Below are 17320 nucleotides of genomic sequence, written 5' to 3' on the forward strand. Positions count from 1 at the left end.
GGAGACAAAATTAGAAAGGCTTCTTCAAAGAAGCAAAGCTTGAGTTGAGACTCAGAGCTTTCAGTTCAGGGAGATTATAAGGAATACCCTGCATAAAAAGACAAAGGTGAGAAAATGGTGTCCCATGGGGCAAACAGCACTGAGGTCAGTTTGGTTGAAACATTGAACAATTGGGGAAGAGTATATTTACTCAGCCTTAGAAAAACAGATTATACAGGACTTTCAATACCAAAGGGAAGAATTTGCATTTAATTTTCTAAAGGAAAGGAAGAACCTTTCTGAGCAGGGGAGTGACATGATCAGACCTGTATTTTTGGAAATTGGCTTTGGCACTAATGTAGAATGGAATTGAGGAGGGAGAGATTGGACACAAGGAGACCAGTTCTGAAGTTATTGTAGTATTCCACGAGGTAGTTGGTAACAGCCTCAGCTAGAGTGGAGTGGGATGTGCATAGAGAATGACAAAGATTCAAGAGATGTTGAGGTAGTGAAATAGTAAGCCTTGGCCACTGGTTGGCCTCAGGGAGACGAATGAAGAGTTGAAGATGACTCTTAGGTTGTAAATGTGAATTATGGGAAGAATAATATTGCCAACAACCACTGTAGAGAAGAAGGGTGATTTCAGGGGAAAATATAAGGAGTCTTATTCTATAAATGGTAAGTCTGAGATGTCTATGTGATACCTAAGTGGAAAAGATTGTAACCAGATTTTTCCAAAAGAGTAGTTGATTGGAGAGATAGATTTGGGAAGTCATTGGGATAGAGATTTTTATTGGATTGATAGGAGATGAAGAGATCACAAAGAAAGAACAGATAGACAGAACCCTGGAGAATGCCCATGAATGAGGGGCATAGAACATTAGATGATAATTCTTCATAGGAGATTTAGGATTTGCTCATTTTGGCAGGAAAAGAACCACAACAAAGCAGTACCATAACAACCCAATGAAAAGGGGGCATTCAACATGGTTAAATGATGAAGAGGTCAAGAAATATAAAGTATGAGAAAAGGCCATTGACTTTAGCAATAAAAATGGTTGCTATGTAGGAAGGAGAAATTTCCATTGAGTTGTGGGGGAAAAAGTCAAATTGTATGGATTAGGAGGTAAGAATTAGATAGTTTTTAAGAGTCTGAGTGTAAATGCAAAGAAACATAAGGGACATTGGAAGCAAATCCCAAGAGTATGGGCTTCATATCAATATCAGAAAAAATCATTAGGTAGGACTTATTTATCCACGTCATCCTGAGGAGCCTGCCTAGCCAAGGACGTGGCTTTTCCCCATGTTTCTCCATCTCCAAGGAACTTCTTTTCCACCCTAAGTTAAGAGAGTTCTCACTTCTAGCATAAAGGGATGCAGATTTCCATTGAACAAGTCTCATAGGATGAAATAATGAGCAAAATATGCTAAATTTTGATAACTTCAAGAATCAGTTCAACTCAGTCTAACCTTAAGCCTTTAAGTATAATCATGAAAATACTTTGTGGACCTTGATGTACTATACACATATCAATTGTTAATAATAATTGGTAGTTGTAATAATTTTTTAAAAATCATGCCATCTACTATAGCCATATGGGACCAATGTGATAAATCAACAGGTAAGGAAGCCACTGGAATGTATTCAGTTGGTGGGGGATGGGGAGGGGTGACATGGTTGGACTTGTGTTTTAGGAAAATCAGTTTGGTGACTGAAAGAGGTAAGAGTGGAATGGGAGAGACTGGAGGCAGTTAGACCTACCAGCAGTAGTTTGAGCATAAAGTGATGAAGGCCTGCTCTAGAGCAGTAGTAATATCTGAGGAGAGAAAAGGATGTTTCAGGGAAATGTTGCAAAGATAAAATTGACCAACAGCTTTGGATTTGGGAGATGAGAGATAGTAAGGAATCCAGGCTGACCCCTAGATTGTAAACCTGATGGACTAGAAGTGTTATTGTTCTCTACAGAATAGGGAAATTAGGAGAGGGGATCACTGAGGAAGAAAAATGAGCTTGCTTTCGGACACGTCGAGTTTATGATGTCCCTTAGAAATCCAGTTTGAGATATTTGAAAGATGGTTTGTAGATCTCCAATCAGCAGGGAGGTTAGGGCAGAATAAATAGATTTGAGAATCATCAGCACAGAAATGATAATTAAATTTACCATCACCAAATGAAGTAGTAGAGGGAGAGAAGAGGGCTCAGGAGAGAACCCTGAGGGATACCTAGGGTTAGAGGGTGTTATTTAGAAGAGGATTCAGCAAAGGATACTAAAAGGAAGCTGACTGATCGGTTAGGAAGAGAACCAAGAATGTTATTCTGAAAACTTAAAAGAAAAGAGTATTAAGGAAAAGAGAACGATCCATAATGTCAAAAGCTGCAGAGAGATTAAGGAGAATGAGATTTGAGAAAATGCTTTTGGATTTGGCAATTAAGTAATCATTGGTAATTTTAGAAAGAGCAGTTTCAGTGGAATGATGAGGTCAAAAGCCAGATTGTTAGGTGTCAATAAGAACAAGAGGAGAGAAAGTGAAAGACCCTGTTGTAGATAGCCTTTTAGAGAGGGTTAGCCACAGAGGGCAGAAGGGAAATGCAACAGTAATTATTTGGAATGAAAGGATCAAGTGAGGGATTTTTGAGGATGGGGCATATTTGTAGGCAATAGGGAAGGAGCCAATAGACATGGAGAGACTGAAGTGAGAGCGTGGGGATAATTAATGAGGTTGGAAAGGGAGTTCAGAGCAAGTTTGTGAGGGCCTTAAAAGCTAAACAGAAGGGTTAACATTTTATTCTAGAGGCAATAGGAAGGCACTGGTGTTGATTGAGTGGGGGAGTCACATGATCAGATCTGTGCTTAAGGAAAATCACTTTGGCATCAATGTGTGGGATGAACAGGACTGAGGACAGTGTGAGGTCAGGAGACCAATTAGGAGTGTTGTAATAATCTAGGCAAGAGGAGATGAACAGAGGTGATGACTGTGTGAGTGAAGTGATATACCCCAATCATCTCTGCCATCATAACAGTTCACAGTAGTGGCAGAGAATGAAATCCATGTTTTTGTTCCTTAATACTATGGCCTCAATCCCTCTCCGCCTCTGGGGAATTGTTCTTAACTCTCTTCATTTTAAATTACAGGTGCTGCCCAGGTACATCTGGTTTACTCTCTTAAAGGCTGGGTTCCAGGATTTTCTCTTCAATAGACTGGAGCTGGCCAGCCCTTCTGCCTAAGGGAGCAAGTCCTGAAAGTCTTGGGACTCAATTGTTGAAGAAATTCTCACTTCTATCACTGAGCCATATTATCCATCCTTTCCCAAAACTACTTATTTGACAGGATCTATCACTGCTTTTTTTGAATTAACCACTTCCTCTTGGACCATTACATGAGGCAGTGGATAGAGAGCCAGGCTTAGAGTCAGAAAAATCCGAGTTTGATCTGCCCTCATACTAATAGTGTGCTCTTGAGCAAGTTACTTAAATCTGTTTGCCTCGGTTTCTTCATCTGTAAAGTGAGCTGGAGAAGAAAATGGCAAACACTCCATTTTCTTTGCCAAGAAAACCCTGAATGGGGTCACAAAGAGTCAGTACAACTGACTGAATAACTCCTCTTGCAAATATCAATGTCTCTGTCCTTGCCTCTTTAAGAGTCCCACTAGTGGTTTCCTGAAGGAATCTGTTCTGGATATATGGGCTTCCCATCATCATATCCCCAGACCTTAGTCTGCTCTTACCTCTACTGAAGTCTCCTTTGACTCTTTGACTTTCCAGGTCTTACACAAAAGACTTCCTGCTCTCTTTTATAGACCCAATAGAAAAGGAAAGCTGAGAGACACCCAATCCATGATTAGAGAAGTCAATCAAACTTAATAATTTATCCTCAAAGAGTGGTGAATGGGTCAACAAGTACTCAGGTCCAGGATGTGCCCTCAACCTTCTCACCAAGGTATTAATGGGCCATGGAAGCCTGCCACTGGGAGATACAAAGTCCCAAACAATAGCTTCATTAAGTTAATCTGCCTCCCCTGAATAATATAATAATTTCAAGCATATCCTGGCTAACTGAACCAAGAACATAAACACCAGAGCAGCAGTAGTCAGGAGGGCAGCAGTCAGGAGCTAACAAAGAAGGGTGACAAGCCTGTGGGCGTCAGAAGGCAAGACTGTGCATGCATGTTGGTTGGAGGTAGTGACACTAATTGTATTTTACACAATGCCACTGGTATTTTAGTCCGGTGTCCAGGAGCTCATTCGGGATCATCAGACTTGATTGCAAAAGTTCTTGCATTTAAGGATAGATCTTGTCCTCAAAATAGGGAGCAGCCCCTATAAGTCAAAGCCCCTGTGCTGAGAATATAATAGACAAAGAGATAGAAAAGACCAATTGCACACGGTCACATGAATTCCCCTTCCTTTAGGCTACATATGCTCTGCCCATCATACCTCTCACAGCCATATTTCTGCTCCCTTCCTGGATTCCGGCTCACAGATACCTTCACTAACATTGTCCAAATACTCTGGCACCACTCCCAGAAGTAACTGACTTAGAACAGAGAATGTGAGAGCTGGAAGGGTCCTTAGAGATCATTTTACCCACCCTCCCTATCATTTTATAGCTAAAGAAACTGAGGCTAGGGAGAAGAAGTGAATTAGAAATCGTCTAGTCCAGTGATTGCTTCCTGGACTGCAGCCTCTGCAAAATTCTGATGTTGCAGAAATTTCTCTCTCGTTCTAAGCCCTTTTCTCCTGCTGAGAGCCTCCTACACCTCCATATCAAGCACATGGGGCCCTTCCAACATGAACTGGGTCTGGCTTAAAATAAGAGGAGAGAAGCACTATTTAAAGAACACCAGATTTGGAGCCAAGAGAGCTGGATTCAAATTCTCGATCTGGAACAGACTAGCTATATGACCCCTAGTGAATCTTTTAATCTACCTGAGCCTCAGGCTACATCATCTAAAAAGGAGACTATATCTATACTATCCACTTATACACTCTCATTCTCTCTCTCTCTCTCTCTCTCTCTCTCTCTCTCTCTCTCTCTCTCTCTCTCTCTCTCTATATATATATATATATATATATATATATATATACTATCCACTATACCAATCTATCTACCTTATGAGGAAAGTGCTTTGTAAGCCTTAACAGACTCTTTCAATGTGAATTATAAATTACAAGTTATTATTATTATGGCTTGCTGTGCATCTGTTAGTAATGGAATGCAATTACCCAGAAGTGGATTATAAAGATGCAACTATGGGAAAACAAGGAGATGCCCCAAAGCAAGCCTGATTTGGGTGTGGGTAGACAGAAGTCAGAGATACAGGCCAAAAGAGCAGGCTGTGTTGACCTGCTGACCTGCCTGTATGCTGGCAGTGTATGCCAGTTAGCTTGAATATTTGCCTTTTCTCTCCATCCCCATGCCCAAAAAAAAAGGAATTGGGAAGGGAAAACTCTGAAATCATGTGTAATTTGGGGGTTTTGTGCTAAGATCTTAAGGTTTAGGTGCTTCCATTCAGAGAGTAATTGTATGAGTGTGTGTGTGTGTGTGTGTGTGTTAATGTTGTCATTCTCGTTCAAAGTAAGGGGTGATTTTGCTGCTGCAATGGTTTTAAGTGAGAATCTGAGGGCTGCCCCCAGAGCTTACTGCAGGCTGTGTGGGAGATTAGCAACAGCAAGGGTTGAGGCAATAAAGCATCATTATCTCCACTCTGTTCCAGGGACCCTTGTGCTGAGACAAACAGCTGCAGTTGTACAAGGTCTGAATGTAAGACAGAAGGAGATGTAGGTCCTTGATAAGGCTCCTCAATGGGAGGACACTGGGGAGTCACTGGGATAGGTTTTCTTGGGGAAATTCCTAGGATGGGTTAAATAGAATTGACAGTCAGTCAAGTGCCTTCTATGGGAGCATAAACCCACTGACTGAAGTCCTTTCATTCTGGCCCCTGGGAAGAAGGAGCTGGGAGGAGTGCAGATCCCCATTTCCCCAATGCCCAGCATGGATGGTCCAGCTCCTGGAATTCAATATCATCTGCTTTCAAATCCGACTTTTGACACTGGCCCCTCACAGCATCTCCCTCCCAAGGGAACTTGTTTTCTGAGCTCATGCTCTTGACTGAAAAATCAGTCCTGACTCCAGGAAGAGAGAAGTCTAGTTCCTGTGGTTAGTAAGGATTCGGTCCAGCAAGGAGACCCTTTGGGAAGACCCGAACTTATGCTCTGTGGCTGCCTGACAGTCAAGACTTTCAGAATCTCTGCTGCAGCTTTTTAGGCTGTGGTACCTGAAGCAGATGAAGAGGCTTAGGGGTCCTTAAGATGGTGGTTTAGGAGGGATTTGGCTTGGTCTTCCAAGAAGAGGGCCAAGTACACTCCCACATAATTTCCCATGAATTGACAAGGACTCAGCCCTGAGTAAAGGGTGGAATGGTGTGTGTGTGTGTGTGTGTGTGTGTGTGTGTGTGCGCACATGCCAAGAAGCACTTTCTGCCTTTTTCATCCTGTTCAGGGTCAAATCCCCTACCTTCCCCCAGCCTCAATCAATGTGAACAGTAGTCATTGTGGGAAACAACTGGGAAGACACTTTCTCAGCCCCCGTTTACTGCTCCTTGTGGAGCTGTTTCCCCGGAAACAGAATAATCACCAAGAGTTAGCTAGCGCATGACAACTGTGTGTTTGAATGTGTGTGTGTGCATGTGTGTGTGTGAGTGGATGAATGCATATGAGTTATTCTACTTGTGAGTGTGAATATGAGAATACAAGCATGAATGTGTGCTTGTGTGAAGAATGTATGTGATAGTATTTGAATATTTATCAGTGAGATGGACATCAATGAGAAAGTTACAAATGTGTATGTGAGTGTATGGATGACAGTATGTGAATGTGATTGTGGCAAAGAAGTTATTTTACACATAGTTGGCTTGTACTTTTTCCTTTTAAGATTAATAAATTATAGTGTGGAAGAAAGTTTATTTTTCTTTTCTCTCAATGATTCATGTCCATAGGAGACCAAAGAGATTCTGAATAAGATGAGTCTTATCTGCAGATAAGATAAGATAAGATAAGACAACCAGGACCTCTGCAAAAAATGTAGTGGACTTTGCAAGTTTCCACTGTAGGGATGACCCTTCTGACCAAACCCCACCAATGTCAGGAAAAGGGTAAAAGCCATATTCATTCAAGATTCTGGGGTCCTATGCTCATATAAAATACAGAGGAGACTATTACATGCAACCTATGCATGTGATTTTATAATTCTAATAATTGCTGGCAAAAAGATCCTCCTTGTCTGGATGGTTACGTGAGCTCATTAAGTGTACAAACCAATTCCTCCCTAGAAATGACCTTGATTGGATGGAGTGCTTTAGAGGTTTCCTAAGATCTTTTCTGATTGAGGGCTGAGATTCACACATGGCTTTTCTCCCCAGATTTCATGATTTTTTTCCCCACTTAACACTTTTTTTGGTGCTTTACTCCTTTTATTTCCTGAGATGAAAAAAGAGCAATAAACTCTACAGTGATTAAATCCCCAAGCAGAACATTATGGTGTATATTATACATGACATCACTATTAGATTATGACATATTTTTAACATAACAATGCTTCCATATCTCAATGGATCTGTGATCTCAGTGGTGTGGATCCTCCTTCTATGGGCACAGATCACAATTTCTTTCTATCTTCACATACTGACTTATCAATGACTTTCCATATACTGCCTCCTTTAAGTTTCTACTCAACAGACTTGAGACCTTGTGCAACATGGAAGCTCTGCATCTATTATCCTTAACTGTTATTACATTGCCAAACAAAGTTTTCTGGTCTTACAAGTCCTTAATGATGAGTGAATTTTATGCTACTTCTGCACTATGTTTTCTTGCTAATATGGAGCAAACTCCTTATATCCTTGAAGGGGATATTCATTGTCTTACAACACACTACAAATTTGATTGTTCTGAGATGATAGAGTATCATTGGCAGGGGGAGGGGAAGAAAGAGAGGGGGGGAGAGGGAGAGAAGAGAGAGGAAGGGAGAAGGAGAGAGAGAGGGGAGGGGAGGAGAGACAGAGACAGAGACAGAGAGAGACAGAGAAAGACAAAGGCAGAGACAGAGAGACAGAGACAAGCAGAGGGAGACAGAGACACAGAGACAGACAGAGAAACAGAGACAGAGAGACGAGAGACAGAGACAAAGACAGATTCAGAGAGCCAGAGCCAGAGCCAGACATAGAGAGACAAGAGAGAGAAAAAGAGACAGAGAAAAAGACAGATAGAGACAGACAGAGAAAGAGAGAGAGAGAGAGAGAGAGAGAGAGAGAGAGAGAGAGAGAGAGAGAGAGGAAACGAGAGAAAAAGAGAGACTTTTGCAGCAATAAGAGGCAAGTCATCATTAAAGCACTCATTCTCCAAATGTTATTTAGCCTGATTCCCTTTCTCTTATTTAATGCTAACCCCAGTTCATAATCCATATGCAGTCCTTGCCCAAAACAATGTAGTCTCCATATGGTTACTTGTTATAATCTAGGCAATAGGGTTTTTTTTTTTTTTTTTCCATCCAGTTTATCCCTGTGGACGGCCATATCAGACATTTTTCCCATTCGTGATTATTTCACTGAGGAGATTTTGTCCTGTTCGGGGCTCACTGTCATCTGCAAAAAGAACATTTCAAGGATTGGCAGTGTGGTTTTTGTGTGGATGTCAAATAAAATATCCTCCCTGACGTTGGCAGTATCTCTGAGGGCAGAGTGGACAGTTCCAATCGTCTCAAGACTAGTTTTCAGACTAAACCTCGTCGGTTCTGGGCAGAAGGGAATTCAGCCACTGTCTCTGCCTCTGGAGTTTTAGGTATCTCCTTTCCTCAACCTTGTTCCTACCCCCAGCTTGAGTGGAGCATATTTACTGGCTCTGGGTGTGCCCAGCGCACGTAAGATCTGAAGGGCTGGGGACTGAGCAGCATTTCCCTTCCAATCTCATGCCCTGTTCTGTCTCTTTGGATCCTAAAGATGTCATTAAGCCGAAAGAAATAACCTGCCCCACAAGGAAAGTCAGTTGAAACAGCAATTTCCCATTAATCCACATCCATCTATCAGGCTTCCTTCTAATAGAGCAGCTTAAGCCAAGAACACGGATCCATGGTCCTGTTCCAAGACGAACACCTCCTCGTTTGAATCAAAATAACTTTCCCTTCTAACAGGCGGTGCCACCCCAACCTACTAGCGGACCCAAGCGGTCTCCCCGCTCCCGCTCCGCGGAGGGGGCGGGGTATCAGGGAGGCCCCAGAGCTCCAGGCATAGTAATCCCCGGAGACCACCCCTTCTTTCTCTAGCTTCAGGACGAGGTCTACCCCTCCTCCCCGGGCCGTGGGACCGGGGGAAGGGGGAGGGGGGGACTCAGTTTCCGCGCTGTCCTCACGAGTGTGGGGAGAGGGGGAGGAGATGAGATGCCCAGGGGAGGGTGGAGATCAGGTTCGGGATGGCCCCGGAGCCTGGGGAACCGAGGCGGGGGCACCGGGAGTCAATGAGGACCCGACCGGGGCTGTGGCCGCTGGCCGGGGGGGGGGGGGGAGCTCTCCGCGTTCGGCGCCGCCGCGTCGGCTTCCCTGAGCCTGGCTGCGGCGGCGGCCGTGCTGGGCGGCGGCGGGAGGCGGAGGATGGGGTCCCCGGCGGCGGCGGCCGCGGCACTGGGCCGGGAGGACGCGGGAGGATGAGGAGCCGGCAGGCGGTCCGGCCGCACGGCGCCGGGAGGAGGCGGGGGAGGCGGAGGGAGGCGGCGGCAGCGGCGGCGCCCGGGGCAGCAGCCGCGCGGGGTGTGGGCCGGCGGGGGCGCGGGCGCGGGCGCGGGCGCGGGCACGGGCGCGGACGATGAAGTGGAGCGTCCGCGGAGCCTGCGCCGCGCTCTCCTCCGGCCTTCTGCTCGCCTGCGCGCTCAGCGCCGCCGCCGTGGGGCTCAAGTGCTTCTCTCTGGGCTCCGAGCTCCGCGGGGAGCCCTTCCGCCTGGGCACCGCCGCCGGCGCCTTCTACTCCGGGCTGCTCTTGGCCGCCGGCCTGTCTCTGCTCGGCTCCGCCCTGCTCTGCTGCCGGCCCAGGGACGAGAGCCCCGCGGGGGCGGTGCCGGGCGCCGGTGCCGGGCCCGGGGCTGTGCCGGGCGCGCTCGGGGGCCCGGAGGCCGAGCCCGAGAGCGGAGCCGCGGAGGCCAGGGCTGTCGCCGCCATCCCCGGCAGCCAGAACTTCCTCCTGCTCGGAGTCCTGGTCTTTATGCTCGGGGTCCTGAGCGCCTTCGCCGGAGCTGTGATCGACGGCGACACCGTGTCCCTGGTGGAGCGTAAATACTCGCACTACTGCCTGAAGCCGCGGGCCCTCGGCCCGGCCCCGGCCCCGGCCCCCGCGCGAGCGCGCAGCCCTTCGGACAGCTCCGAGAATGCCCCGGCGGCAGCACTGGCCCCGGCTCCGGCCCCGGCCCCGGCCCTGGCCCCGGCCGCCGCTCGCGCCCGCAGCACCCTGGACAGCTCCGCGTCGGCCCAATGTGAGAAGCTGAAGGACTACCAGCGAGGCCTCGTCATCTCCACCGTCTTCAACTCGCTCGAATGCCTGCTGGGCTTGGTGAACCTGCTCCTCGTCAAGAACTACAAGTCGTCGCAGGCGCGACGGGGCCGGCGCAGCCGGCGGAGGGGCGGCCGGGGCGGGCGGCCCCGCGGCGGCCCGGGCTCCCGCCAGCACGCGCCCGCAGCCCGGCAGCAGCGGCGGGGCCGGCGAGGCAAGCGCGGCGGGCGGCGGCTGCTGCAGCGGCCCAGCGAAGGCTCCCTCTTCTCCCCGGACGAGGCCGACCTCCCCTCCCCGGGCCTTAGTGGGGGCGGCTGCGGCGGCGGCTGCGGCCCCTTCCCCGGGGCGCGCCACGCCGTCTCCTACATCAACGTGGGCGTCTTCCACGCGTTCGACGAGGCGGGCGTGGAGGTGCGCTGCGGGGGACACCCCTCGGTGGAGCTGCCCGGCTACTCTCCCTCAGACCCGGAGCTCCAGGTCTCCTACCCGTACTGCTGCCGGCCTCCCCACGAGGACGTCTATCCCCGGGAACCGGGCAGGGTCAGCTGAGGCACGCTCCCCGCAGCCCAGCCCAGGGACCGGCCGCCGCAAGCCCAGATTCGTGCCGGAGATTCGCTGTTTCCGTGGGCAGGCTGGGGGGAAGGGGCGTAGGGGGCCGCGGCCCTCGCCTTAGGGGAAAGCGAGAGCCGCTTCCCTCCCGCTTGGCACTCCTCGGGTCGTCCCCGGGATCCCCGGTGCCGGCTTCTGGAGCCCGTCCCTTCTCCGGTTCCCAGCCCCATCCCGCTGTCAGTAGCAGAGGCTCTGGCTGCTGGCCACTTCGGTGGAACTGGACGCCTGGGATGGGCACCCAGAAGGGAGTACATTTGTATTCAATTTTTATGTCTGGGGACTTCCCTCCTCTCCTCTGTGTCTGTTCGATATCCGGATTCCGTTTTAAAGTTTACAATAAATGTTTATAGGTTGGTTCATCCAGCCACGTTTCTCTTTGGCAAGTCGTTTTGGTCAAGGGAAAGCCCCGGCAGCAGCGCAAAGCTACCCGAGGGCCAGGAGCGAGGCGGACGTAGGGGGAACTCCAAGCAGCCTCCACAAGCGCCGGCCCTCGGCTGGGAAGAGCCAGAGAGGGTCCTGTTGTGTTGGTCGGTCTGGCGAGAGCCTGCTGTGTGACTGGATGTACCCTCATCCCAGAGTGCCGTGAGTTACACTTTGGTTGTTTCGAGGTAGATACACAAGCCAACCTGCACTTTCCAAGATAAAAGAAAAGAAAAATGAAGAACGACATTTTTTTTTTTTTTTTTGTACACGAATGTGCCTGCTTTTGTTGACAATTTCTTACTGTAAAAGCTTTCCAGTGAATGGTGAAAATGTTTGGTAAATTTATTGCAATTTAATAGCAGGGGTTTCCTTACTTAAAAAAAAAAAATTTGAAATGCTACTGGAGAATTCCAATTAGAAGAGAGTCAAAGGCTATCTACGCACAAAACGGTTTAGGAAAAGAAGGTGGGATTCAATTAGAAAGGATTGTTTGAAAGCCACCAAGCAGGTCTGTTCAGTGGGTTATTTGCCTGAATCCAGCCTATCTTTTCTTTCCTTTTTCTTTTTCAAGTTGACTGTTGTGTGTGTGTGTGTGTCTGTGTGTGTAGACACTGACACGAGGTCCCATACATTCCTCTTTTGGAAGCCAGTTCTGGGTTTTTTACTGCAACGCAGAGCTTATTTTTGGTTAACACAGATGAACAATTCAATCCTATTTTAGACAATTGCAGTCACAGTCTTTCTTGTAAAGACTATCTTGAATATTACAGCACTTGATTTAAAATATACCCCTTAAATAGCCTTAATTGCTGTGAAGTTCATAATCTTAAGTGAACAGAATATATATGTAAATGTATGTATATGTATATTACAAATGACATGTCAATATACATACAGGCAGACACACACATATGAACTCTAAGAGAACACGCTGGCAAAAAAAAAATAAATAAATAAAACCTCTGGTATTCTAATCTTGCCACCAGATTAAAAACATCACAGGACCCCTCTAGAAGATTGGTGTGCTAAGACAGGGCTAATGGCCTTAAAGACAAGCCCTATCACATCAGACTGACATGATATGAGCTTTGAGGAAACATTATCTGAGCTGAATCAGGATGGTATGGGAAGAGCACTGGATTTGGAATCAAAATACCTGAAGTCAGAGGACCTGGGCTCTCATCAGAGATCTGCTACTTACTACCCGTGTGACCTTGGGCAAGTGACTTCACCTACCTGGGCCAGTTTCCTCATCTGTAAAATGGTTAGACTAGACAATTTTTAAGGTTCTTTTCAGCTCGAAGTTCTATGATCCTATTATCCAAAGGGGTCTTACTCTAGTCCCCAAAGAGAATGCTTAATCCCTAGTCCTCCATGCTAATTGGCCGACTCACAGCTGAGATGGCAGAGGAAACCAAAAGAAAATATGAATTCTCATTTGGGACCTCATGGGGGCAATACTAATAGCAGCAATTTACATTAAGCAAGCAAAGGGGAAAGAGTTGGGGATTTTATGTTTTGTGGTGCATGGAGTTTACTTTTAATTTTGAAAAATATTTAAAATGAATGGATATTGAAGTAATCTATAAATCTGGGGATCCTGGAATCAGATCATACTTCCTGTGGATAGCAGGAGTGATGGATTTGGAGCCAGAGACCTGGGTTCAAATCCTCATTCTGCCTTTTTCTATTTATGTGACCATGGGGCAAATCATATCCCTCTGTGGGCCTGTTTCCTCATCTATACTAGAGGGTTGGACCAGAAGATGTCTAAAGGTTGCTTCCAACTCTAAAATCCCATCTTCTCAAACTGGGGCTATCTTTGTTTAAAGGTTAGGTCAGCTTGGATACCCTCCTCCCCTTATAACATTTGCTCCATTGCATTCCTTATAGCATCATCATGGTCCATCCCTGTCCAGAACTTGGAAGTGCTGTTTCTACAACTGTAGAGGTGGTCCTAGCCAATCAAATAGTTCACAGAGTTTCAAAGCCAAACGGAAAACTGAGGAAACACCACAAAATTGAATCAACTCCCTTCTACTCTAAAGCGATCTATATATATATGTTACAATAGAAAGGAGAGCTTTGTTATTTGATTCATTTGATCATATAGCTAGATGAGCATATTAATGCAAACCAATCAGCATTAAGCTGACGTTTGGCTGCCAGCCAGTAACCATCAAATTTATCTGATAATTGGTCAGGATCTGCTTTGTATTTTAGAGACACACACAAAAAAAAGATGGAGGTATTTGGTTTGTGGAATTCATAGACATAGATTCAAGTTTATACTTCGTTTTGCTTGCATAGACAGTAGAGGAAAATGACTTCTCTAGCCATGTTTATATATACTTCCACCTTCTTGTTCACATTTGTTTTACCTTGCATACAAAAATTCAATGTAACAAGTACTTACAAAGTGTCTATTAAATACAATGCACTGTGCTAGGTGCTGGGGATACAAAGACAAAGCTCTGGCCACCGGCAACTTATTTTCTACTAGGTGTATATAACACAGGGAAAAGGGTAAGGATTGAGCCTTTCATTTTGTTGGTAGAGGGAACTCACAGATAAGAAAACTCATTCCACCAATGCAAGTGAGCATCTTTTTGCCACTGATGGTCTTAGGTTTCAACATATAAATTTTAAAAATATATTAATGACCATTTGAGGAAGTAGAGAGCAGTAACGACTGTGGGAATACACAAATCTACCAATGGATATAAAATTTCCTTGATGTGGTTATTCCCTCCAACAAAAAAGTTCATAACCTGTTTCGGCCTGCCCGAGGGGTCCCACCAATGTTCTGGGAAGACTTTTATTAATTTCAGTTGACATCATGAGGATATCAATGGATCACACAAGGATAGTAACATGGGAACTTAAGTAACATAAACTTAGGGAACAGTGGCCATAGAATGTAAGCTCCTTGAGGACAGGACCTATTTCTTTTTTACATGTGTAATCCCAGCTCATTGCACAGCACCTGGCACATAGCAGGCACTTAATAAATGCTTGTTGAATTGAATTGGATTACAGTTCCAAGGTACCAAACAAGTGTGAACTCTCCACTTTACCTTAGCCAAATTCATACAGCACAAAGTGGCAGACCAGGAGGGGCACAGTAGGGAACTGGCAATTATCAAGTTCATTCTTACAGTTAATCTATGTAAGTTGGACCCCCAAATGGATGACTTCACCATAATTACCCTGTTTGGCTGGCCATATTGATCAGACATTGGATGATTGCTAGAACTCCCTTGTATTTTGTGCTTTGCAGACCATGCTAGACATGACAGAGTTTATATTTAGCTATACTCTTTTCCTGAGGAAAAGTAAGACTTTTCCTAATATTAAAGAATGGTATGAAGTGGAGCACTTTTTTGGAAAGATTGCCGAGTTGGATTTGGATCCAATGACTCAGAAAAGATACATTCAGTATTAACTAAATCTCATAGTATTATTTTGTTTTCTCTGATGTTTTTGATGTGCACAATTTGTACAATCTAAATTGTCAACTGCCTTATGAGTCTTTTCAAATTTGCAATCAAAATACACGAAACTTTTTTTAGTCTTTTCTTGGGATAGCACACACTTATTTTTGGTTTTTGGTGGCCCTAAACTCTAGACATGGCTGATTTTCCCCTCCTTTGCTCCAGAACTTAAAGATGAGAAAAGATATTCTCCCATATGCCCTCATGGAATGTTGGAAGTCTAGCCAGTATGCTTTATGTCTAGCCACTATGGAACAGGTTCTCTAATTCAGAGAGTCATTTTATTGCACAAGCATGCTGGCCAAAACCTGAAGTTTTCCTGATGGAAATCTAGGTGGAAGGGAGAATATAGGAAGAGGAGTTTTAAGAGGCTTTTTCGGTTGCCCTTTCTTCTCTGGGCCCAAGAGAAATTTAGTTCAAACAAGCTCATGGGGCTAATAATGCCAAATAGCATTTTAGAGGCAAAATATGGTTAGTTCCATAAACACTTAACTCTGTTTTTTGGAGGTTGACATAGAATCAGAATACCAAGATTTTATTTCTTAATGGTTTTGCTATGAGAATCAAAATTCCAAATATTCTGAAACTCAGATTGTTCCAAAGACCAGTGCTCAGGGAAACCCCATGGAAAAGGAAGGTCTGATTGTTCCCACTGGTTAGAATTCTAGCTTCAGATTTCTTAAGGATGCTGAATTTATTATTTTTTATTCATGTCCATTCCATTTTATGGTATTTTTTCTATCTGCTATTTAGAATCCCAGCTTTAGGCTCATTCAGCTATGACATTGTTACTTTTCTTCAAATGGACATTTTTCCCTGTCATTTTCCCACAAGTTTATATCAATGAAAGGTACAGAAGTATATTAGATATGTCTCAGCAAGTATATATTGAATAATTCATCACTTATAAATTAATATTTTTAAACTTCATGCTATGGTTTGAGGCAGTGGTGACATTTCTGAGCTCAAATTCATACATTGTTTATTTAAATATAGAACAGCTGAATTGGGGGAACAAGTGATGTCATATACAGACTTAGGAAAGTAAACTTACCAGAAAAGCCAAGCTTTCATAAAACATTGGTTAAATAAAACTCCTGTGGCCTGAGACCCCAAGCAATGCAGTAACACTCTGAAGGTACTGGGGAGCCACTTAAATTGAAACAGTATTGACTGAGGTAATGGATTTTTTTTTGAGTGAAAAATTCAGCTAAACTATTAACTATTTCATTTAAAAAAATCATTCAAAGTGATTGCTTGTTTAGTGTCATGTACACCAAACAAGATTGGCTGAATGGATTCTTGTCCTGTGCCCATTAATTAGTATTTCAATGTTTTATTGAGCTTTGAAATGGTAAATGTGGTCTATCAGGCCTGATTGTGATTCTTGTTACTTCTAGGAATATCAAAAATTATCTGTCACCACATTCTGGTCACCAGGGGCTCCAACATAAAGACAAAATGCGTTTCCTTTTTAGTTGCATTAATTTTCTGACCTGTGGACTGGAGGATATATTGTCTTAAGGAAGTCTCCAAAGGGGTCCATATTAGAGGCCTTTCTTTCTGTGTAGAAGCTTAGGGTAATGAGCCCCTAGTTTGAAGAGGGCAGTAGAATTGGGCAAAAGGCAGCTTTTATACATGAAATACAAGGCCAGGTCTTCGGAAACCCTTCTGATTACCAAAATGTTAAACACTTGTGCTAAGTGTCTGTACAAACTGCCATACCCAACTGGAAGCAGGCTGCCAGAATGAGAATTAACAATGTCCAGCAGTCTCATCACAGAATAAAGTGGAGTTAAGATTTGGCAATTACCTTTTTGGTTAATCTGACCAGAGTGGGTATAACCGTGACATAACTGTAATCTTGTTGATATGCCATCTTTCTTTTTTGTTCAGTTCCTTGAGGGATTTAGTTAATGGATGCACATTTTCAGTGCTATCCTTTGGTGCTGTCCAGTTATTGTTGGCCAAAAAATTATTTCTTTCATTTTATAATACAGTAAGACCTGAGGAAATGAATATGTCACAGAGACTTGAATGGAAAATTACTTCTGATGTGTGAATAAGGATAAATCATTTCTATATCTCTGTAACTATTTTTTATATGAGGGGAAAAGTTCCCACCTATTGTCAATTGATATCCCATACACTCCAAATATATTCACCTGATTCTGTTTTTTTTTTTTTTTTTTGTATTGTATTTGACAAGACAGGACACCTATAAAGCCAGGGATGGGGTGGGGAGAGTTTCATTCTGTTCAGGAATAAAATGGTATTAAAAGAT

The 17320-nt window shown here is 44.8% G+C and overlaps 1 protein-coding gene across 1 annotated transcript; it reads left to right on the forward strand.

Moving 5' to 3' along the window:
• Positions 1-9776: 9776 nt before the first annotated feature.
• On the forward strand, positions 9777-17320 carry TMEM271 (transmembrane protein 271). Its single transcript, XM_031941624.1, has one exon. The coding sequence runs from the start codon at positions 9833-9835 to the stop codon at positions 11057-11059; it is 1227 nt and encodes a 408-aa protein (XP_031797484.1). The 5' UTR covers positions 9777-9832; the 3' UTR covers positions 11060-17320.

Source organism: Sarcophilus harrisii, chromosome 6, assembly GCF_902635505.1.
Source record: "Sarcophilus harrisii chromosome 6, mSarHar1.11, whole genome shotgun sequence".
NCBI lineage: Eukaryota > Metazoa > Chordata > Mammalia > Dasyuromorphia > Dasyuridae > Sarcophilus > Sarcophilus harrisii.

What these genes read in the sequence shown, in the direction of transcription:
- TMEM271 (XM_031941624.1), top strand. Translation starts at nt 9,833, where the DNA reads ATGAAGTGGAGCGTCCGCGGAGCCTGCGCCGCGCTCTCCTCCGGCCTT.